Genomic DNA, 24,885 nt, shown 5'->3' on the forward strand with positions numbered 1-24,885 from the left:
TACACTTAATGGTAAGGTCCTAGGGAGTGTTGCTGAACAAAGAGACCTTGGAGTGCAGGTTCATAGCTCCTTGAAAGTGGAGTCGCAGGTAGATAGGAGAGTCAAGAAGGCATTTGGTGTGCTTTCCTTTATTGGTCAGAGTATTGAGTACAGGTGTTGGGAGGTCATGTTGTGGCTGTACAGGACATTGGTTAGGGCCACTGTTGGAATATTGCGTGCAATTCTGGTCTCCTTCCTATCGGTAAGATGTTGTGAAACTTGAAAGGGTTCAGAACAGATTTACAAGGATGTTGCCAGGGTTGGAGGGTTTGAGCAACAAGGAGAGGCTGAACAGGCTGGGGCTGTTTTCCCTGGAGTGTCGGAGGCTGAGGGGTGACCTTATAGAAGTTTACAAAATTATGAGGGGCATGGAGAAGGTTAATAGACAAAGTCTTTTCCCTGGGGTCGGGGAGTCCAGAACTAGAGGGCATAGGTTTAGGGTGAGAGGGGAAAGATATAAAAGAGACCTAAGGGGCAACTTTTCACGCAGAGGGTGGTACGTGTATGGATTGAGCTGCCAGAGGATGCGGTGGTGGCTGGTTCAATTGCAACATTTAAGAGGCATTTGGATGGGTATATGAATAGGAAGGGTTTGGAGGGATATGGGCCAGGTGCTGGCAGGTGGGACTAGATTGGGTTGGGATATCTGGTCGGCATGGACAGGTTGGACCAAAGGGTCTGTTTCCATGTTGTACATCTCTATGACTCTATGAGTCTATGGCTGGCAGCTCACGCCCCAGCAGCGCCACCAGGAGCTGTGGCCATCCTTGGGATGACAGGCAGAAGGGGAAAATATGGAACTGGAATTTCAGGTCAGCCCAGGAATTCACGAGGTGAGCTCCAGGGAGGATGGTAAAAGGTAATCAGGACTGACGGAGCAGGGCAGGGTTAGAGGATAAACGCAGGAGGAAAAAGACAACCTCAGGAGCAGTCCTCTGCTGTCCAACCAACACCACCTCACCTTAGACCAGTCCAGGTTTCACTTGATAGGCCTCACACTTGGCTTTGGGCAGTTTACAGAGAGAATATGGACAAGAGTGAAAAGTCCCCCAACTCCACCCCTGTCATCAAAATACCCATTTGGGGAGTGAGAGTGAGCAGGGAGGTAGCTGACTCAGCGCTGCTGCACATTAACCACTATGCCCCTCCCCCCCAACCTGCTTGCCTCCCCTTGTCCCAGTTAGGTGTAAAGTTCAGCTCACCTACAACAAACTCAGCGCGTCCATTGTTCTTGTTCCTTTCATTGTTCGGCCCCGAACTTTGGTTCGGACCCAGTGAACCCCTTCGGCCTGGCTGGCTTTTTGGCCCAGATTCCTGGTCTCCATCCATCAGCTTCCGTGCCTCTGACGGTTTGTTCAGCCCTGATGCTGGGTTCGACCCCAGTGACCTCCTCGGGCCTGGTGGTTTGTTCAGGGCTGCTCCATAATTTGATTCCCGTGAGCTCCTCAGCTCTTCAGAGCCACTGGGCATCGCATCACTGTCCTCAGCATTTGGATCCTGGTTGGGACTGTTCTGCCCTCTATTTCTTTTGCTCTTTTTCTTCTGCGGAGAGAACATACATTTACAAATTGCACCTCAGGCTGAATGGCTAGACTTCTAATCCCAGGACTGAGGCCAGTCAACATTCCCAATCCCAGGATTTATCACAGTCACACTCAGAATGGCTGTAGCCCAGAAATTACCTATACTCAAACCATAGCTCATACTGCTGTTTGTGTATCTGAAAGTTTCATCAAATCAGTTCCAAACTATCAACCTTAAAAAAACCCTCCTCTAACTTTAATGCTTTTCTATCAAAATTATTTGCAGACAATGGTCTCACACCATCTTTTAATGTCCTTATAATTCTTCTCTTTGGCTGTTTGTAACAACAGCTGAAAGATTGAGCTTTAATTATAGGGATACTCCAGAATGATCCAGTTCCCAGTCCCCCACAGCCCTGGCCCCCAGTTCCATCTACACCCTGAACCCATTCAGGCCTTACATCAAAGCTAAACCCTTCAGGCTGAGATGGAGAGGAGTTCCACTCTGACTAACTCACGGCCTTGATTCCAGTGCTTCCTTTGTCTTGTTGGTTCCATAATTCAGCCTCTTGGTCTTCAGCATCTGTCCCCGAATCCACTGCAACCATATGGTCATCCTTTAACAGAAGCCGACTCCTCCTACGGCGACTAGGGGAACGTCCATCATCACTGCACAGAACAGAGCATGTCCCATGGTTATACGTGGAGCAGGGAGGAGGGGCTGTGGGGGCACAGGGAATCAATAGACAATCCCATGCCTTTCATGCTTTTCCAGGAGGCTAAGACCCTAACCAGAGCTGGGCCACAAGAAGAGGGGAAATCTCCTCCGTGGAACAGCAGTCTACCCCACCTTTACCAGGCCAAGCGCAGGGCGGGAAGCGGGGATTCTCTGATATTGGGGCTGTTTTGGTGAGAGAAATCCCCTCAGGCAAGATACCTTTCCCCAGCACTCAGCACTCCGTACTATAAAGTGGGAGAATACAGCGATACCTGCACTCCGAGAATGATTACGTGCGGGAAGGCCATTCAGCCCATTGGGTCACTGCAGGCTCTTTGAAAGAACAATGCAATTAATTGTGCTTCCCTCTGCTCACTCCCACAGCCTGGATAAATCATTCCCCTCAAATTACAACATTTAAAAGACATCTGGATGGGTATATAAATAGGAAGGGTTTCGAGAGATGTGGGCCAAACACTGGCATATGGGACTAGATTAATTTAGGATATCTGGTCGGTATGGATGAGTTGGACTGCAGGGTCTGTTTCCGTGCTGTACAACTCTATGATTCTAATCATCCAATTTCCCTTTGGAAGTTATGGCTGGATCACCTGATCAGATCAGCATGTTCCAGATCACAGCAACTCTGAGGTAGTAAGAACTAGCCTTCGGGAGATGTGAGTTGAAGCCCCACCTGCTCGAGAGGCATGTCATAGCATCTCTGAACAAGTGGATTCAAAAATATCTGAAAGGAAAACTCTCATCATCTGCCCTTTGGTTCTTTTGCCAATCCTTTTAAATCCTGGTACCATTGAGCTTCCAGCTAGGAGAACCCTCTCTGCTATTTTCTCACAAATTCAGTAACACTCACACTGTGCGCAGACCACACATTGCCTCCAGCTCATCAGTTGCTGATAGGCTGCTGGGTTCTGGCTCGGACCAGCCTGTCAGGGAAGGGATCACTGCTGAGTTTTCATAGCCGGAACCTGAGAACAGAGTACAGCAGAGCTGGTGAGAAAGGCACTGCTTTGGTAACACATTACATTCTATGGAACAAGCCTGACACAGGGCTGGATTATTGTCTCCAAATGGAGGTAGAGTTGGGTGGTCCGTCACGTTTCAAGAGGACAAACCAATTTCTGCTGCCTTCCTGATACCACACGATCTTTGCCTGACCTTCTCAAACACTCCAGGGCAGAAATAGAATGGGTTTAGATATAGAGTCAATCTTATTCTCCCTTTTTAAAACTAAAATTAAAGCTCCCTCGACACTATCACCATCAAACAAGCCCCAGGGAGGTACTACACAGGGTTACATAAAGAGTAAATCTCCCTCTACTGTTTTAAACTAAAAGGGGAAGGAAAGTAAAGCTTCCTCGATGTTGTCCCCATCAAATACTCCCAGGACAGGGATAGCATGAGGTTAGATGCAGAATAAGCAACCTCTCTACTCTTTTAATCATAAGGTCTCTCTACACTGTCCCAAAGTCTTCCAGGAGTGGTACAGCACAGGGTTAGATACGGAGCAAGGTCCCCCTACTTTTTTAAACTGAAAGTAAAACGTCCTCTACACTGTTACCATTATACTGTCCCAGGACAGATACAGCATGGGGATAGGTAGGGAATAAAGTGGCCTGTGCTCTTTAAAATGGAAAGCAAATGTCCCTTAACACTATCAACACTCCCAGGACAGGGACAGCATGGGGTTAAATACAGCATTAAGCTCTCTGTATACTGTCTCCATTAAACACTCCCAGGACAGGGACTGCACGGGGTTAAATACAGCATAAAGCTCTCTGTATACTGTCTCCATCAAACACTCCCAGGACAGGGACAGCACAGGGTAAAATACAGCATAAATCTCTCTGTATACTGTCTCCATCAAACACTCCCAGGACAGGGACAGCATGGGGTTAAATACAGCATAAAGCTCTCTATATACTGTCTCCATTAAACACTCCCAGGACAGGGACTGCACGGGGTTAAATACAGCATAAAGCTCTCTGTATACTGTCTCCATCAGACACTCCCAGGACAGGGACAGCATGGGGTTAAATACAGCATAAAGCTCTCTGTACACTGTCGCCAACAAATACTCCCAGGATAGGGACAGCACGGGGTTAAATACAGCATAAAGCTCTCTGCACACTGTCGCCATCAAACACTCCCAGGACAGGGACAGCACAGGGTTAAATACAGCATAAAGCTCTCTGTATACTGTCTCCATCAAACACTCCCAGGACAGGGACAGCATGGGGTTAAATACAGCATAAAGCTCTCTGTATACTGTCTCCATCAAACACTCCCAGGACAGGGACAACATGGGATTAAATACAGCATAAAGCTCTCTGTACACTGTTACCATCAAACACTCCCAGGACAGGGACAACATGGGATTAAATACAGCATAAAGTTCTCTGTATACTGTCTCCATCAGACACTCCCAGGACAGGGACAACATGGGATTAAATACAGCATAAAGCTCTCTGTACACTGTCTCCATCAAACACTCCCAGGACAGGGACAGCACAGGGTTAAATACAGCATAAAGCTCTCTGTACACTGAGTGGTTCATGTGTGGAATGAACTTCCTGAGGAAGTGGTGGATGCAGGTACAGTTACAACATGTAAAAGATATTTGGATAAGTACATGAATAGGAAAGGTTTAGAGGGATATGGGCCAAATGCAGGCGAGTGTGATTAGCTTAGTTTAGGATTATGGTCAGCATAGACGAGGTGGACTGAAGGGTCTGTTTAAGTACTGTATGACTCTATGACTCTCTTACTCTATGACTCCCAGGACAGGTACAGCACGAAGTTAGGTACAGAGTGAAAAACACCCTTGTTCTATTACATATTCATGACAACATGATTGATCTTGTCATGTTGTCTTTGAGTTGAATTTGATAGATAGGGAGTGATCTAGGTGCTGTAGCTAATGGAACAAACTAGATTTCCTCAGACTTAATGAAGTAACTATTGTAATTTCTTTTTTTAAAATGTGGGAAGATGAACGTCAGGTTTCTGAAACTCCTGATCATGATGGACTCTGGAAATATTGTTACAAATTAAGTTGGTACTATCAGAGCAGGATAGAAAACTTTCATCTGAGGAACATTTACTCTCACTTTTGTCAGGCGAAGAGAAGAGCTCTTGTGGTGCAGTGATAGTGTCCCTGCCTCTGTTCAAGTCCCACTTGCTCAAGAGGTGTATCATAACATCTCGCTGATCAGGCTGATTAGAAAATATAAAAAGATCAGGCTCAGAGAAAAGGCAGCTGAAGGTCTTTTTCTGGGATTGGATAGTGTTTCTTTTTTGCTGCTTTGTATGTTACTTATACATTTAATGGTAAAGTTCTGGGGAGTGTTTCCAAATAAAGAGATATTGAATTGTTCCTTGAAAATTGAGTCACAAGCAGACAGGGTAGTAAGGAAGCTTTTTGGTATGCTTGCCTTTGTTGGTCAGTGCATTGAGGAAAGGAATTGGGAGGTCATGTTGTGGCTGTACAGGACATTAGTTTGGCCACTTTTGGAATACTGGATTCAATTCAGGTCTCCCTGTTAAAGGAAAGATATTGTCAAACTTGAAAGGGTTTAGAAAAGATTTACAAGGTTGTTGCCAGGGCTGGAGGGATTGAGCTATTGGGAAAGGCTGAATAGACTGGGGCTATTTTCGCTGGGTCTTCAGAGGCTGAGGGATGACCTTTATAGAGGTTAATGAAATCATGAGGGGCATGGATAGGGTGTACTGTCAAGGTCTTTTCTCCAGGGTCAGGGAGTCCAAAACTAGTGGGCATAGGTTTGAGCTGAGAGGGAACAGATTTAAAAGGGATCCAAGGGGCAACATTTTCACACAGAGAGTGGTGCATGTATGGAATGTACTGGCAGAGGAAGTGGTGGACACTGGTACAATTACAACATTTAGGAGGCACCTGGATGGGTAAATGAATAGGAAGGGTTAAGAGGGATATGGGGAGAAAGTGAGGTCTGCAGCTGCTGGAGATCAGAGCTGAAAATGGATTGCTGGAAAAGCGCAGCAGGTCAGGCAGCATCCAGGGAACAGGAGAATCGACGTTTCGGGCATAAGCCCTCCTGAAGAAGGGCTTATGCCCGAAACGTCGATTCTCCTGTTCCCTGGATGCTGCCTGACCTGCTGCGCTTTTCCAGCAACACATTTTCAGCTAAGAGGGATATGGGTCAAATGCTGGCAAATGGAACTAGCTTAATTTAAGATATCTGGTCGGCATGGATAATTTGGACTGAAAGGTTTGCATCTGTGTTGTCCACCTCTATGACTAAGTGCATTCCTTAAACATTAGAAGTCTGTCCTGTTGAAGAAATTTCTTCAGCCCCTGGGCTGGATACGCTGAGGATCAGTTTAGAATGCACCACTTACCGCGTGCAGCACGTCTCCTGCCCCGCATTACCTCCCCCTCAAGAAATGAGTCACTGACTGGGCTTCGATAGGAACCAGCAGAGGTCAGATTTCCATCTTCATCCAACACAATATCCTGCAGGTTGCTGGGGTCTTCTGAGGGTTGCCGTTTGACCCTTCTGTGCGAGTTGACCTTCACCCCACCTCCAGGTGATCTGCTCTTGGATTTTCCTAATTCAATGACATGTTAGTGAAATAAAGACACAAATCTGGCTTTTTTCTGTTTGTGATTTCATTTTCTTGAATCAGCTCAGTTCTGCTCCAGTCAGTGAAGAACAGATATAAAATGGATTTAAGCAATGAAAGTTTTTAAACTTTCGGTCACAGGATATGGGTGTCGCTGGCTAGGCTGGCATTTGTTGTTATCCTTAAATGACCTTGAAAAAAATGGTGTTGAACCAACCAGTGTCTCTGCTGTAAGTACACCCACGGTGCTGTTTTAAAGGATTTCCAGGATTTTCACTTAACGTCAATGAACGAACAGTGATATATTTCCAGGTCAGGATGGTGTGTGGCTTATGGAGGAACTTGCAGGAGGCAGTGTTCCCCTCCATTTGTTTGCCTTCGTCTTTCTAGGTGATAGAGGTCACAGGTTTGGAAGATGGTGTCTAAGAAATCTTGGTGAAGTACTGCATCACGCAGATGATACACACTGGTGCTGCTGAGCATCAGCGGTGGAGGGAGTAAATGTTGATTTTGATGGACTGATGCCAATCAAACAAGCTGCTTTCTCCTGGATGGTATCAAGCTTCGTGAGTGTTGTTAGAGCTGCACCCATTCATCCAAGTGGGGAGCATTCCATCACACTCCTGACTTGTGCCGTGTTGATGGTTGACGGGTTGTGGGGAGTCAGGTGACTTACCACAGTATTCCTAGCCTCTGACCTGCTCTTGTAGTCACAGTATTTATGTGGCTCATCCAAGAAATCATTGCCTGGGCTTGTATAGTGTGAATGTTTACTGCCTCTTACCATCCCAAAACTTAATGTTTATTCATATGGACACAGACTGTCTCCATATCTGAGCTGTATTGCATGGTGCTGAACACCATGCAGTTGGTTGCACTTGAGGACTATGTGTGCTGCCAGAATTGGTGCTGGGTCCACCATTGTATGTCATTTATACAAACAATTTGGATGAAAATATAGGAGGCATGATAGCAAATTTGCAGATGACACTAACATTGGTGGTATAATGGTCAGTGAAGAAGGTTATCTAAGATTACAATGAGATCTTGATCAGCTGGGCCAAGGAGTGGAAGATGCAGTTCAATTTAGACAAAAGAGAGGTATTGCAATTTGGTAAGACAAACCACAGCGGGATTTACACAGTCAATAGAAGAGCCCTGGGGGTGTGTTGTTGAACCAAGAGACCTAAGGGTGTAGGTACAGAGTTCCTTGAAAGTGGTGTCACAGGTAGACAGGGTGGTGAAGGCTTTTGGCACACCTGGCTTTCATTGGTCAGAGCATTGAGTATAGGAGTTGGGATGACATGTTGTGGCTATACAAGACATTGGTAAGGCCACATTTGAAGTACAGTGTACAATCTGGTCACCCTGCAATAGGAAGGATATTATTGAACTGGAAAGGGTGCAGAAAGTATTTACAAGGATGTACGAAATTGGAGGGTTTGAGTTATAAGGAGAGGCTGGATAGACTGGAACCTTTTTCCTTGGAGCATCGGAGGCTGAAGGGTAATCTTACAGAGATTTATAAAATCACGAGAGGCTTAAATAAGGTGAATAGCCAAAGTCTTTGCCCTAGGGTAGGAGAGTCCAAAACTAGAGGGTATAGTTTTAAGGTGAATTGTTTTCATGCAGAAGTTGTTGCGTATATGTAATGAGCTGCCAGAGGAGGTGGTAGAGGCTCGTTCAATTGCAACAGTTAAAAGACATTTAAACAGGCACGTGGATAGAGTGATATGGGCCAAACATAGACTAATGGGACTAGTTCAGTTCAGGAAACCTGGTTGGCATGGACGAACAATCCCCATTTCTGGCCTTATGACGGAGGGAAGGTCATTGATGAAGCAGCTAAATAGTTGGGCCAAGGATATTGCCCTGAGGAATTCCTGCAGAGATGTCCTGGGACTGAAATGACTCACCTTCAATAACTAGCCTTGATGTCATGGGCAGTCCCTCTGGAGTTTAGCTACTTTGTCCATGTTTGAACCAAGGCAGTAATGAAGTGAGGAGCTAAGTGGCTCTAGCAGACCCCAAACTGGGTGCTGGTGAGTAGACTACAGCTGAGCAAGTGCTGACTGATGACTGAGCACTGACTGATGGGGCACCAAATGCCAGCATGGTCTGGAACATGTAGACTGCCCTATGTCCCTCAACCCCACTTCCAACTCAGTGCAGCCTTTAGTATATACCATGCAGACTGGAGCTGACCAGGTAAATAAAAGGACAAAGCTGGACTCTCTCATTTCTGCTGCTAAAATAAAACAGACATTGCTGTGTTCCAATGATATTGTTATGAGGTGCTCAGAGTTAAGACTGCTCAAACACCACCTGAACCCTGTGGGTTAGATGGGAATGTGCAAGAGAAGGGCCCTGCTGGTGACCTTCTGCCCACTGTGCAGCAATTGTAAGTCACATGGCACAAGATCCTCGGCTGCAGTGCCACTCATCGGGCCAGAGATGTGAGTCACCTGGGAAGACGAGTCATGGGCATCAAGACAAGTTCTCTCACCCACAGGTCTGGCACTGATTTCAATTCCCTCAGTAAGTGGAAACCAGAGCAGTACCACAAAAGCAAAATTCAGGTTACTTACTGTGGCTAGCAAAGTCAAACATTGGCACTGTCTGTCATTTCCTTCCTTGCCCAGTCAGGGCCCTGGCACACACTTCAGTCTTTAAAACAACACTTACACATTTAACTGTCTCACTTTGTTCTGGTTAAAGCCGACCAAATTTCCTGCAGTTTTGCCACAAAAGGCTCCAGTACTAAGTTCTGGAACCACTATCTCCAAGTTGTGACTTTGAGAGGTCTTCCATCCTCCTCCTTTCTCTGAACTCAGCTCTTGCCCTTTCTTAGGGACTCACTCAACTAGGTCCACTTTGTGCTCGTTTGCTGATAGACAACATGGTCTTTTAAAGCACACTTGGAGCAGACCAAATCTACACCACTGATCCTAATGCAGAAGCAAGTAGCCCATGGGCTGTTGTCTGTATGATAACAGGGAAAGCTCCTGAGGTACCCTGACTGTAGGTGACTGGCTGGGGAGACCCGATGAGACACAGTCAGAAGTAAGTGCAGGTCATTGTGGAGAAACACCTGAAAGGATATGGGTTTAGGAAGTGTTTCTGAAGTTAGTGAAGGATGTTCCGAACTCTTTGGGATCCCAAACTCTTCACCTCCATCCCAGAAGGAAAATTGGTGAAAAGCGCTCACTCTCTCTGAAATAATATTCCAATTTGTCTCTCTCCCCTTTACATCCCTTGCAGATATTTTCCTTTCCAAGTACTTGGCCAATTCTCTTTTAAAGGCTTAGGAACATAGGTCTTGCCTCTTTTGAAATGGAGGAGTGGCATGACCAATACGTAATGGTTATTTCCTGCAGTTTCCTTCAGGGATGTGTCTCGGCTCCTGCAATTGGTTGAACCTCAGTGTAACCTACCCTGAGCACAGCAATTGTAGGAAACCTGCTGTGACCTAATCACAGTCACACAAAATGCCATGCTGTGGTCTCTTGACAGCGTTTAAATGGCTGCCTGGTGGTTTCGGACCCAAGTTCCCTGATGACCTGCTCCTTACCTGATGAATCCCCATCAGGGTCAGTCCGTCTCCGGCCCCCTTGTCTGAAAGCCTAAAAAAAGAAATTGACAGAAACTGAGTGCGTATAAAAGTTACACAGTCTGTTGGTGAGAATACACACAGCAGAACTTTAGAGCGGTGTATAAGATCGCTCAGAGATGTCACATAGGCTCTATTTATAATTAAAGCTGTATTGAACCAGGGACTCCAGCATTAGGCCCATCAAGAAGAGAATCAACACTAATATTCATCAAGAGACTGCTGCTGACAACAGTGAACCATTCAGGGGTCACCTAAACACCATGCTGGAGCCAAATTTAACCATCAAAGCCATGAAAATGCAATCAGTAACTCAGATGTCAAAGAGACAACCGACCAAATTAGTGTCCTTCCATGGCAACCCAAGCTTCTCTCAATCCCAATCCTCTAGCCCATCTCCTCAGAGAGGTTCACAAGAATGCTCCCAGGAATGAAAAGCTTAACATGTGAGGAAAGTTGGAGGACCCTGGGTTTATACTTGATGGACTTTAAAAGGATGAGGGGGAATTTAATTGAAACATACAGATTACAGAATGGCCTGGGCAGAGAGAATGTTGGGAAGTTGTTTCCATTGGCAGGAGGGACTAGGACCCGAGGGCACGGCCTTAGAATAAAGGGAAGACCTTTTAGAACGGAGATAAGGAGAAACTTCTGCAGCCAGAGAGTGGCGAATCTATGGAATTCACTGCCAAGCAGGCTGTGGAGGCCAGGTCATTGAGTGTAAGACTGAGATAAATAGGCTTTTGAGTATCAAGGGGATCAAGGTTATGGTGAGAAAGTGGGAGAATGTGGTTGAGAAATTTATCAGCCATGATTGAATTGTGGAACAGACTCGATGGGCTGAATGGCCTAATTTCAGCTCCTATGTCTTATGGTCTTATGTTACTCCAGTCCCATTCTCTGTGGTTGACCCATAATGCCCTCACGGCAATCTCGATGGCTTCTTGCCATCGTTGCCCACATTCCAAGAATAAATCCTTTCCTGAAAATGGAAGCTTGTCATTGAAGCCTCTTCATCTTGTAATTATCAGGACAAACACTGGAAGTGTCAAATTTCATGCAATCATAACATTCTTTTTTTCCCCTAACCATTTAAATTGATTAGAAAGTGATGGAGGATGATGTACCGAATCCCACAGAAGCAGCATTGACACTGACCTTCCTGGCACGCCCTCGCTGTGACCTCTTGTATGATACTGGGGAGTGATCAGACTCTCTGTCACTCCTGAAAACAATGTCGTCACCTACATCAGAAAGGAATTAGAAGGGGATGTCACTCCATATAGAATCAAAGTAACTAACAGCAGAGATGAAGGCCTTTCAGCCCATTGTAGTCATCTTGTTCTTTGAAAGAGCATTCCAATTTGTCCTTCTCCCCTTTTTGTACCTTATAGCCCTACAGATGTTTTGTTTCTAAGTACAATTCTCCTACAACGGTTTGTATCAAATCTGCTTGTATTCCACATATAACTCTTGTGTAGTTTATTTATCTCAGAGTGGTCCAGAGATTACATTAGTTTCTAAGTATGCAATAAGTTCTATAGTATCCCAGCATTCATAAAATGTCTACGTCCATACTAAGGCTCAGTTTCTAGTCACATTGGTGCTGGGTCAACACCCATACCTCATCAATCAAGCGCAGTGAGCATAGACTTGCAAATCAAACATGGAAGCATTCAACTATTTAACACTATACTAACAACATCCTCTCCTCTGCTACACTAGTCAAAACTGTCTAAAACAAACTATTTTTGTTCTATCACTGGACTTCCACTGTCCAGTGCTTAGCCTATTTGTCAATCTTCTGCTGAATTCAGGCTGTCAGTCAGGTGGTGTTCCTGTGTATAATTCCCAGTTCAGGAGCATATCAAGCACATCAGAATAAAATGAGTTGGCATCCCCAAGGTTACAGGATCTGAGACGAATTTGTGTGCATTCTGCATGCACAGATTTCGATAACTGATGACTTTGTATCAGGTCTCAGATTACAGAATGAATGCCTCTCACATTCCTCAAGGGCAATTAGGGGTGGGCAATAAATAATTACCTAGCCAGCAATCCCCACATCCCAAGAATGAATTAAAAATAAGGTGGGAAGGACTGTATACAGGTAATGGAAATCCGGGGGAAGGCATCCAGGATCTGGGAAACACTCTGAAGAGAATAGAGGGAATCAGTAGGTGGCGATATCACAGAGAAGACGTGGAGTGTTTTTTGAGGAATATTTTGCTGCCGTGCTGCTAGCAACTGGAAGGAAAAGAAGCAAATGATGTAATGCTTAACCTGACATTGAATGTGCATACTTAAAGAAAAATGCAGAGCTGGGAGCAACTATGTGTTCTTTTTCTTATAAAGTTTCTGACCTGTGAGAGAGTTTCAGATTCAGAAGGGGCTGAGGTTATGTCAGAGGCTCCTGCACTGTGAACAACTCCTGACAAGACTAAAGTTAGTCTTCCTTATCTGGAAGACTGCAAACTCAGCTAACTTGAGCAGAAGATTGGAAGAATGCCTACTTGCAGATTTGGAAGGAATGGGGAATTACAGAAAGGGCCATTAACTCAGTGTAAAAGACAGTGGTTTTTAAAGTTCCTCACTTCACTTGTGAAGGAGAGGACCTAATCGATTGTTGGGAGGAGACCAAGGAGATTATAGAAAAGATAAATGGAAAGAACTGTGGATGCTGGAAATAAGAAACGAAAATAGAAATTGCTGGAAAAACTCAGCAGGTCTGGCAGCATCTCTGAAGAGAGAGAAAGAAAGCAAGGTAAAGAGGGAGCAAGAGAGAGAGAAAGGGAACAAGGAAGAGAGAGAGAAAGGGAACAAGGAAGAGAGGGAAGTAAGGAAGAGAGGGAAGTAAGGAAGAGAGGGAGGGAGGGAAGGAAGGTAGAGAGGGAGGAAGTTGATGTTTTGGATCTAGTGATCCTTCTTCAAAATGCTTCAGACTCTTGTTCATTATATGATTTGTTACTTGAAACACATTTGAGTAATGCAATGCTGCAACATTTGATTGGCAGGAGTCACAGTCAGGAAATTACAATTCAAATCTAAGTTCTCATGTTCAAATCAAGAAACTTTTCAGGAGGCATTAACTTATTCTCTTATAAATGATGGATCAAAATAAATGGATACTACGACACTTACAAGATGGTCAAACACAAAAGGATCCAAGTAGGGTGTGATGTTCTCAATATCTGACTCCGAGTTTTACACGTGTTCTCATAAATCTTGGTTCAAACCACATAGATAAATATTAAATCAATCTCGGGGATCACTAGATGGTGATCAGGATTCAGGAGACTGTGGGTTCAAGTCCCACTGCACTGAATCGAGCACATACTCCAGGTTGGCATCTGGGTCAGACCTGGGAAAGGGCTGCACAGTCTGAGGTGCTGTCTATAGGATGAGACAGTAAACCAAATCCCTGCCTACCCCCTCAGGTGGACATGAGAGTTCTCTTAGTATTTTTCCCATTAACAGCAGGGGAGTTGTCCCAGTAGCTTGGCCAATATTTGTTCCTCAACCAAGAGCACTAGGAGCCGACTCTACTTTGCAGGTACTAACCTGTCTCCAAGTGAACATCTCCGAGGTGTTTGGTATCTCTGTGTACAGCCCCATTCACTACCTCGCCTTCTGTTTCCTGGTTAATTATTAGTCCAGCTTTGCTGCCACTCGCATCACACTCAAGTGGACGGTGCCCTGGAAAATAAGGGAATCCAATTACCATAGAGACCTTGATCAGAGAATCTTGTTCCCTGTAGCTTCCCAGATATAAAGACTCCTCTTTGCCTGATGTATCCAGCTGCCATTCAATCTTAAAAAGCAGGACTGGGAAATGCAGGATTGGATCTTATTCTAGCCTTGGTTCAGAGTTGAAGCTGAAGTCCAATGGGGAGATGAGAGTGACCGTCCTTTGACATCAAGGCAGCATTTGACTGATAATAGCTTTGAGGAGCTGGAGTAAAATTCAAATCAATGGGAATTGGGGGGAAATTCTCATGCAGCCTCAATAATGCCCAGCACAAAGGGTGGTGGTTGTGGTAGTCCGAGGTCAGTCATTTCAGTGCCAGCACATTCCTGCAGGGGTTCCCTCACAACATTGACTCCAGTGGTTCAAGAAGGCATCTCGCCCACCCCTTTTCCCAAGGACAGTTAGGGATCAGCAACAAACACTGGTCAAGCCATTGACCCTATGTCCCATGAAAGAATTTACGAAAATATAAAAACAGAAAACACTGGAGAACTCTCGGCAGGTCTGTAGGTGGGAGGAAGCGTGGGGTTAATGTTTCAGGGTGATGGCCTTTCAGCACAATTCCCATTCCCCACCCCCCGCCCAACTTTTGAGTTTGTTTCTAGGCTCGGGAATATTTCTGCTTTGTGTTTTAGAGGTTTGGGTGTGAAGTGAGCCAAAGGAATGGACAGGAGCAAGACGGTGTGGCTGTTTTCAGGGAGAGAGGAATCTGGGGCTTTAGATTGTCAGTGAGAATATGAGGATGATTCAACCCTCTGGAATTTATTTGATTTCCTAGGTGATAGCCCAGGGATCGACTGTGAGAGGAGATTAAACACGCACATGGATGTATCTCACACACACGCATTCACCAACACCCTGGTTGACTGTAGAAATACACTGGGTGTAACACACACACACACACACCATATAAACAGGCACATAGGATGTACCACACAGACAGACATACATGCACATTACTTTTACTCTACAGACACATATACACCCATGTACAGTTGCACATGCATACACATAGATGGAGTGTACCACAAAAATTTACATTAACACACTGGTTGCACCATGCAGGCACATTGTATAGACTAAATACACCAGATGTGCCATACACACAGACAGACACATACACACAGACAAAATGTACCGTACAGACACATAGACACACAATATATCATAGAGAGAGAGAGAGAGAGAGACGCGCACACAAAATGTGCTTATGAGAGACACACACCCCTCATTTGTACAATACAGACACACACTTGGTGTATTATACACAGACACTGCAGATAAGATAGGAACAGTCTCATATGTGATCACAAGACTCAGGCAGTGAGAAGACCATCTGATGACCCAAAGTCTAATAAAAGATCAGCCACTGGCTTCAAATGTTGTCCTTCCCCTTGGAGACAGGCCTGTTTAGAAGGAGCAGAAACCAGCTTGAGTTTCTAGAAACCCAGTCCAGGAGAATTGCTCACCTTGCTGTTGAGAGAAGCTGATCATCAAGTTATTGCTTGGGCATTGGTAAGGTCCCAGCCAGGAAAGGTGCACAATCTCACCATCTGGAGCCATAAGGAGGCTGCCCACTGAAATGTTCTTGTGAACTTCTACAGAAAAAGAGAAAAATCAGAAATCTGACTGTCGCATTGAATAACCCAAAGTACCCTGACTTAGGGCGTTGCCACATCTGGGATAAGAGGCACAGCAAGAGTCCAACCACATTGCAATCACACCCATCACAGTCATTCTTAACAACCGAACAAGTCTGAGTGTGATTGGAAACAGCTCTCAATCCAATACATAGATTCATTTCCCTCCATTACTGTATCCAAATTTGTTGGCTACACTAAGTTAGGTGAAAGCATAAACAGTGAGCATGACAACAGAAACTTGCAAAGGGGTAATGGTAGATGAGCTAAGTGAGCAGACCAATTCCAGGTGGAGTGCAATGCAAGCCAAATGTGAGTTTATCTACTTAAGACCACTGAAATGGTGAGAAGCCTCGCAGTGCTAGGGACCTGGGTTTGATTCTACCCTCGGGCAGCTGTCTGTGTGCAGTTTGCAAGTTCTCCCAGTGTCTGTGTGGGTTTCCTCCCACAAAGATGTGCAGGTTAGGTGGATTGGCCTTGCTAAATTGTCCATAGTGCCCAGGGATGTGCAGACTATGTGGATTAGCCATGGGCAATGCAGAGTCTGGAATGCGCTTTGGAGGGTTGGTGTGAACTCGATGGCCCGAATGGCCTGATTCGACAATGTAGAGATTCTATCCGAGAATGCAAATCACTGAAAAAATGTGAGCAGGTTGAAAATATAATTAGAAAGATGAACAGAAAATTGGCCTTGATGTTCAAATAGGTGGAGACTACATTCAGTGAGATAAAGACTTTGGTCAGCTCCTATTTTGATACTGACGGGTTGCTGTACCTCGGAATGCTGAGATGGATAGACGGAAATGATTTCCTTTGGAGGGGGTAACCAATATATCTGGCAGATTCTTAAAATTAGAGTGGAATCATTCAAGGATGATGTCAGGAAGCATTTTTTCACACCAAGTGTAGTGGACACCTGGAACCTTCTTCCCCAGAAGAATTACTAAGAAAGCCAAGGGGCTGATTCAATGTACTGAATGGAATGCGATTGATTTATGTTGGCCAAAGTTATTAATGGAATTGGAAATAAGGAGGGTTGATGGAGTTAATCAACAGATCAGTCATGAGCTACCTGAATAATTGAATATATTTGAGGGGCTGATTGGTCTCCTCTGTTCCCATGTCAATTGTGCCCCCCTGCTAATGCTCCCCCTTTCTGCTCCCCTGGAATTCTGTGCCTACCCTTTAGTTCCTTCGGTACAGAGCCACGAACAGGACCCAATGATGAAGTCTTGGTTCTCCTGGCCTTGTGCCTGAGGCCTGGCTTACTCCTCCGCTTTCCCACTGGGCCTCTCGTCTCATGAATTGGAGGCAGCAGTTGTAGCGTTCGTCCAGGTTTCTGACTCTGATCGTCACCCCCTGTGTGAGTAAACCAGTCTTTAGAATACAGTCAAGAATCAGACAGCGAAGGACCCGTGGGTGAGCTGAAAATGCCAGGGGCGATTTGAAGTCCCTCAATGTGGCTTACATGGTATGTGTTAAAGTTTAATGTGGTCTTTTGAACCAGTGAGAAAGGAACTCAGCAGACAGGAAATAACCAAGCCTCTCCACAAATGCGAAGTTCAACTATAACTATATCTTCAGGGTCCACCTGCGATTTGAACTCTGAGCCAGCCGGTTCAGATAATCTCGTGCTGGTTAAAGGTATCTCACTGAGCTCTGCACCAGAGCAGAGAGAGTCCCCTCACAGAGCTCCGCACTGGGGCAGAGAGAGTCCCCTCACAGAGCTCCAAACTGGGGCAAAGAGGGTCCCCTCACTGAACTCCGCACTGGGGCAGAGAGAAGGAAACACTGACTATCTCACATTAGAAAATCCATGCTCACCTTCCAAAAGATTCCCATTTTCCTGAATCCGGATCCCATTGGATTCAACCTCTCTTTCCTCCCTCTCGCTTTGGCTATTTTTTTCTGAAATTCCAGTATTCCCACCAGTCCGGCCAGACCTCTCCTTTGTGCTGTTTGCATCCTCCTCATTGATTCGGGTGGACTGACCCAGTACCTCCACTCTGGAATTTTGTGCAGATTCAGGGGATTCCAACAGTCCTTCATTACCTTAAAGACAGAATGTCAAAAATGGAATCAGAGGAATTCCTGCATGGAAATAGGCCCATTCAGTCCATTGGACCCATTCTGGTCCAATCTGAACCTGTTAACCAAAATCGCCTTCCTCTCTCCATATTTGTCTCCAATCTTTTATTATTATGAACCTCTATAAGATGGAGGTGAAAAGGACAATATTCCAAAGTTACATTCCCAGTGGAATGCTGACATTTATACCTAGATGACTAAAATACAAGGGGATAGAAATCATTCTTCAGCTATACAAAGCCCTGGAGACCTCACCTGGACTTACTGTGTTCAGTTCTGGAGAAAATGCCTTAGGAAAAAAGATACAATGGCCTTGAAAGGAGTGTAACAAAGGTCTATTAGAAGGAACCTGAACACCATGGGTTAAGAGACGAGGAGGATTGACAGAAACTTAGATCACTTCCTTGGTACGAAGAGAATTAAGCGTGATTGAAATAACATTTTGAAAACGTGAAGGTGATCGGATAAGACAGATCGAGAGAAACTATTTGTGCTGGTTCAGGTGACTGGAGTGAAATTAACAAACCCTTCTATACAGAAACAATGGTAGACATTGGGAGCTCTCTCTGCAAATGGCAATTGACAGTACATCAGCTGGTCATCTCATGCCTTAGGACGATGGATGTCTCTTAATCAGAAGTACAAGGAGATATGCAGCAACGGTGGCAACAGATCAATCATGATCTCACAGAATCCTGAAACAGACTCAAGGGGGGAGAAAGGCCTCCTCCTGTTGCTCAGCTTCTAAATCTGAGAGATGCACAGAGTGCGGAGAGGAAAGTAAGGTGTTAATCCTTTACTCAGGAACAACACTGACCTCAAACTCTCGGGCTTGCCCCTGAACATTCATAAATGTTAGTGTGAGAAAGTGAACATCTTCTCCAACAGAATCTACACAGGTTGGTGACAGACTGAGGCAGTACAGTCAAAATACTCCTTTTGTGAAGCAGCCTCATGTTGGCAATAAATGATGGCCCAGTTAGAGACTAACCATCCCTTGAAGAATAAAAAGGCCAGAAAGCTTAAGAGAAGGTAACAGCCATTGCCAGGGTTATGGGTGGGCGAAGGGCTAGGCCAGGGTCTGACATGGAGCAGGTGCCCCCTGCCACAGGGTAAGGAGTGCCCCAGTTGTAAACCTGCACTATCCCAGATACTACACAGGGTACACAGTCAAAGCAACAGCTGATTAAATCCTTACACCAGCACTGTTCACTCCAGTACAACATTTTCCTACTTCACTCCAAATTAAACACTTCATTATGGCCCTGTGTTTTGTTAAACATGTACCTGAACCAGGTACGGCCAGGAGGTCTGGGGTGGGCCAAAGGGTTTACAGACAGGAGCTCTGCACTGGGGCAGTGAGAGGCTCATCACTAAGTTCCGTGCTGGGGCAGTGAGAGGTCCCTCACTGAGCTCCACGCTGGGGCAGCAAGAGACTCTGCAATGTGACAGTGAGAGACCCCTCGCTGAGTTCTGTTCTGGGCAGAGAGAAGCCTCTCACTGAGCTCTGTGCTGGGGCAGAGACGGGCCTCTCACTGAGCTCTGCGCTGGGGCAGAGAGAAGCCTCTCACTGAGCTCTGTGCTGGGGCAGAGACGGGCCTCTCACTGAGCTCTGCGCTGGGGCAGAGAGGGGCCTCTCACTGAGCTCTGCGCTGGGGCAGAGATGGGCCTCTCACTGAGCTCTGCGCTGTGGCAGAGAGGGGCCTCTCACTGAGCTCTGCACTGGGACAGAGAGAGGCCCCTTACTGAGCTCTGTGCTGGGGCAGAGACGGGCCTCTCACTGAGCTCTGCGCTGGGGCAGAGAGGGGCTTCTCACTGAGCTCTGCGCTGGGGCAGAGACGGGCCTCTCACTGAGCTCTGCACTGGGACAGAGAGAGGCCCCTTACTGAGCTCTGTGCTGGGGCAGAGAGAGGGACAATAACAATCTTCCATCAGGCAGGAGATAACAAAGGTTTGAAAACACCTATTAACAGATTCAAGGACAGTTTCTTCCCTGCTATTATCAGAATTATGAACAGACCGCTCACATACTGAAGTTGATCTTTCTCTGCATCTTCTTTGTAGCTGTAACATTATATTCTACATTATTTCTTGTACCCTGCCATACTAATGTAAGCTATGGTTTGCCCGTATGACATGCAAAACAATATGTTTCATTGTATCTTGATACATGTGACAATAATAAATCAAATCAAATATTTCACCCAACATAATCCATCCTCACCTTCCAATAGATCCCCATTTTCTTCAATCCTGATTCTGATGAACTTGAGATCTCTTTCTTCATTCTCCTTCTGGGTCACTTTCTCTGAAATTCCAACATTCCCTCCATCCTGACTGGACCTGTCCTCTGTGCTGATTGGATAATCCTCTTTGATCTGTGTGGACTCATCCAGTCCCTTCATTTTGGAAATTTCCTGAGATTCAGAAGCTTCCAGCTTTCCTTTGATTTCACAAAGACGGAATGTTATAAATATGTTATAAAGTGGATTTCCAGCATGGAAGGAGTCTATTCAGCCCATTGCCCCTGTCCCAGACCCGGCAGAAACTGTATATTTGAATATTCTCCTCTGCAGACTTCCCATATTTATTAGAATAATTTCAAATTGGCTTTGAACAATGAAAGAGGCAGTTTTCTGAACTTAGATTCCCAAATTTAATAGCTTAGTGCTAGAGGAAGGAAAGATATGGTCGAGGTCCCAGGTTTGGAAGGTGCTAACAAAATAATATTGGTGAGTTACTACAGTGTATCTTGTAGATGGCACGCACGACTGCTACTGAGTGGATGGAGTGAAGGTTTATGGTGGTGGTGAGTGGAATGTGGGTGAAGCGGGCTGCTTTGACCTGAATGGTGTTGAGCTCCTTGAATGTTTTTGGAGCAGCATTTATCCAGGCAAATGAGTGTATTCTATCACACTCCTGACGTGTGCCTCAGAAGGTTGACAGGTTGGGAGACAGGGAGTGAGTTAATTGCCCCATAATTCCCAGGCTCAGACATGCTGTCCTGCCGCAGTCTTTACATGGAGAGTCCAGTCAGGTTTTGGCCAATGGTAACTCCTTGGATGTTGATAGTGGGGCGATTCAATGATGGTAACGCCATTGAATGTCAAAGGGGTGATAGTTACAGTCTCTCTTGTAGGTGACCGTCATCGCCTGCCCCTTATGTGGTAAAATTGGTCCTTCCTATTTACTAGCCCAGATGCCAACATGGTGGCAGTGCCTGTTCAATATTGCTGGGCCTGGGCCTGGGCCTGGCTTGTGTCTGAGCCTGAGTCATACCAAAGGCCTGCCTTTTAGGGAAAACAATTTCAATTGGAAACCGATTCCATCACTGTACAAAAGAAAACCGCCTGTTCTGGTTTATTGATAACACCAAAGTCCAATGGTTATTTTAAATGGTTGGCTGCAGCCATGGTACATCAGAGAGTCAAAGAGGAGACAGATGGATCTGCGCTCTGTTCTGGGGCCGAGAGAGGCCCCTTAGTGAGCTCTGCACTGGGGCAGAGAGGAGCATTTCATTCATCTTTGCACTGAGTCCAAGAGAAGCCCCTTACTGAGTTCTGCACTGGGGCAGAGAGAGGTCCCTCACTGAGGTCCACACTAGGCAAGAAACAGGCCCCTTACTGAGCTGTGCACTGGGGCTGAGAGAAGCCTATTATTAAGCTCTGCATTGTTGCAGAGAGAAGCCCCCTCACTGAGCTCCACACTTGGGACAAGAGAAGCCCCCTCACTGAGCTCCACACTTGGGACAAGAGAAGCCCCCTCACTGAGCTTCACACTTGGGACAAGAGAAGCCCCTCACTGAGCTCCGGACTGGGGGCACAGAGAGGGACAATCTTAATCAGGGTCAATATCATTCAGTCTCACCTTCCAATGGAGTCCCGTTTTCCTTAATCCTGATAGTGATGAATCTGACCATCCTTTCTTCACTCTCCATCTGGCCGTTATTCTCTGAAATTCGAACGCTCCCTCCATTCTGGGCAGAAATCTCCTCTGTGTTAATTGGATACTCCTCATTGATCCACGTGGACTCATCCAGTCCTTTCATTCTGGAATCTTCTATAGAATCAGGGCTTCCCAACTTTCCTTTGAGTTCTCAGGGACATGATATGAGAAATTGAATTAGACGAGTTCCAAGACGGAAAGAGGCCATTTTGCCCAAGGAAGCTATTCGAGACTAATCTGACCCTGTCTCCTCACCCTCTTCCCATATCCACTTCGAATAATTTTAAATTTCTTCCCAAGATGTATCAGGCAGCTTTAGGCAGAAGGAGACCATTTCCAAAATTTAGATTCCCAAGTCTGAGAGTAAATACCAATGGGAGGAATAACAGTTTTTGAATAACAATAACCTCAGGGTCAGTGTAGGAACATGCATGGAAATGCTTTGCAAATTATTTTCAGAGGATTTTGTACACAAATTTGTTCTAAGAATATTTAGTGTATTGGTCTTGGACCTGTTACACTCAGAGAGTCAGAGTTGATGAGGCAACACTCATGTGTTGGGTGGCACAGTGGCTCAGTGGTTAGTCTTGCTGCCTCACAGCACTAGGGACGTGGGTTTGATTCTACTCTCGGGCAGCTGTCGGTGTGGACTTTGAACGTTTGCCCTGTATCTGCGTGGGTTTGCCCTGGTTCCTCCCACAGTCCAAAGATGTGTAAGTTAGCAGAATTGGCCATGTTAAATTGCCCATAATGTTCAGGAATGTGAAGGTTAGATATGTTAACTGTAGTAAACATATGGTGGGGTAGGATGCTCTTCAGAGGGTTGGTGTTGACTTGATGGGCTGAATAGCTTGCTTCCACCCTGTAGGGATTCTTTGTTGTAGCCTGGCAATATGAAACAAGTGATGGGAGAGGCTTCAATTTCTTTACAGCACTTGACTGACTAGATGGTTCTTAATGCCAGATGTTGGCATGTATTTGATACTTAAACCTTTGGCCACATTACGACTGGATCTTTATTAACCACCAAGTCCTGAAGTGGGAATTGGAATGCGGAGCTTCTAGTCAGAGGCAGCTATGCTATCCACTGTGCCAAAAGATCTCTAGTACAAACAAGGAATGAACTGTGCCACACCAACTTGGGGCTTCCAATTCCAAAGTGCTTTTTGTGAGTTATCTAGCCAATGGTTAGAGTCAAGAAGAATTGGGGCTGTCAATACAGCAAAGTCTGGAAACACCCTTAGCTGAAAGGCTTGGACTGGGTCTTTGGAGCTGTGTCTGGGTCAGGACTAGACTGTTGACCTCGACATGGTGATAAAGCTCAGCCACTAACAATTGTTTCCTTCCCCCTTGAACACATACTCAATCACTCCAGGTACAGAAGGAAACCTGGAAGTGAAATCAGGACCTCCCGACTATTTTCACACCATCATTCTTCATACTCATGACCTAGTTCCTTCCCTGTGACACCACAACAACATCCTCTCTGTTAGTTACACAGCCCCTAATCTCGTCTCAGCAAATTTCAGAAAACTTGTAAATTCATCCAACGTGCAGAAATATTCACCTCGCTGATTTAAACATCTGCTGTGCAACTCAGAATGCTGACAGAACTAGACTAACATATTTCTCGTGTTACAGAGCAGCAACCAAGGTTAGATTCTCATTTTCACAAGGATTCCTGTCTTGCTTTTGAATGGCAGTGTTACAATCACACCTTCCCACCTTTGGAGGTTATAGCTGGCTGTAAGAACCTTTGGAAATTATGTGGTTTCTTGTGTTAGATATAGAGTAATGCTGTCTTCCTACTGTTCCCTTCAAACATTCCCAGACCACAGACACCGTGGAATTACAGGAAAGCTCTGTGTACTCTTTTAAACTGAAAGCAAAGCACCTCAATACTGACCCGCACAAACACTTCCAGGATAAGTACAACATGAGGCCAAATACAAAGTAAAGCTCCCTCTAATGTTTTAAACTGAAAGTAAAGCTATCTCAATATGTTAACATAAAACATACCCAAGACAGGTACAGCACATGGTTTGATACAGAGTAAAACTTATATCTTACATTGTCCCTATTAATCATTCCCAGGGCAGGTACAGCACATGATTAGATATAGAGTAAAGCTCCTTCTAAACTCTCCTAATCTAACACTCCCATGACAGATACAGCACACGGTTAGATATAGAGTAAAGCTCCATCAATGCTGTTTTCATCAAGGACTCCCATACAAGATGATCAGAGGATTAGATAGGGTAGACAGTGAAAGACTTTTCCCTAGGATGATGACGTCAGCTTGTATGAGAGGGCATAACTACAAATTGAGATTTAATAGATTTATAATAGATTTAATAGATTTAAGACTGATGTCAGAGGCAGATTCTTTACACAGAGAGTGGTAAGGGTATGGAATGCCCTACCTGCTAATGTCGTCAACTCAGCCACATTGGGGAGATTTAAACAATCCTTAGAGAAGCACGTGGATGATGATGGGATAGTGTAGGGGGACGAGCTGAGAATAGTTCATAGATTGGCGCAACATCGAGGGCCGAAGGGTCTGTTCTGCGCTGTATTGTTCTATGTTCTATGTTCTAAAAGATATAGCATGGGTTTCATTACAGAGTAAAGCTCACTCCACACTGTACCCATCAAACAGCATGGTGTTAGACCCAGAATAAATTTCCCACTCTCTTTTAAACTGAAAGTAAATCTTCTTTTACACCGTCCCCATCAAACACTCCAGGATAGGTATAGTATGGGGTTAGAAACAAAGTAGGGCTTCCTCTACTCTTTTAAACAAAAAGCAAAGATCCTTCAGTACTGTCCCCATCAAACATGCCCAGTATAGGTACAGCATGGTGTTAGATATAGAGTAAAGCTCCCTCCATATTTCCCATCAAACATGCTCTGGGCAGGTATAGCACAAACTAGGGTTGGATTGACCAAAGTTT

The 24,885-nt window shown here is 45.3% G+C and overlaps 1 protein-coding gene across 1 annotated transcript in view; it reads right to left on the reverse strand.

Moving 5' to 3' along the window:
• Positions 1-24,885, reverse strand: part of LOC122551904 (uncharacterized protein KIAA2012 homolog) — a 54,633-nt gene that overhangs the window by 14,892 nt on the left and 14,856 nt on the right. Inside the window, exons 9-20 of the mRNA XM_043694472.1 lie at positions 21,854-22,081; positions 20,211-20,429; positions 17,723-17,950; positions 17,081-17,257; positions 15,728-15,856; positions 14,072-14,206; positions 11,669-11,754; positions 10,472-10,523; positions 6,676-6,885; positions 3,152-3,266; positions 2,081-2,231; positions 1,242-1,581 (exon numbers count right to left, since the gene is read on the reverse strand). Of these exons, the coding sequence (XP_043550407.1) occupies positions 1,242-1,581; positions 2,081-2,231; positions 3,152-3,266; positions 6,676-6,885; positions 10,472-10,523; positions 11,669-11,754; positions 14,072-14,206; positions 15,728-15,856; positions 17,081-17,257; positions 17,723-17,950; positions 20,211-20,429; positions 21,854-22,081 (2,070 nt within the window). The remainder of the gene's footprint in view (positions 1-1,241; positions 1,582-2,080; positions 2,232-3,151; positions 3,267-6,675; positions 6,886-10,471; positions 10,524-11,668; positions 11,755-14,071; positions 14,207-15,727; positions 15,857-17,080; positions 17,258-17,722; positions 17,951-20,210; positions 20,430-21,853; positions 22,082-24,885) is intronic.

The sequence above is a fragment of the Chiloscyllium plagiosum genome, chromosome 7 (assembly GCF_004010195.1).
Source record: "Chiloscyllium plagiosum isolate BGI_BamShark_2017 chromosome 7, ASM401019v2, whole genome shotgun sequence".
In the NCBI taxonomy this organism is placed as follows: domain Eukaryota; kingdom Metazoa; phylum Chordata; class Chondrichthyes; order Orectolobiformes; family Hemiscylliidae; genus Chiloscyllium; species Chiloscyllium plagiosum.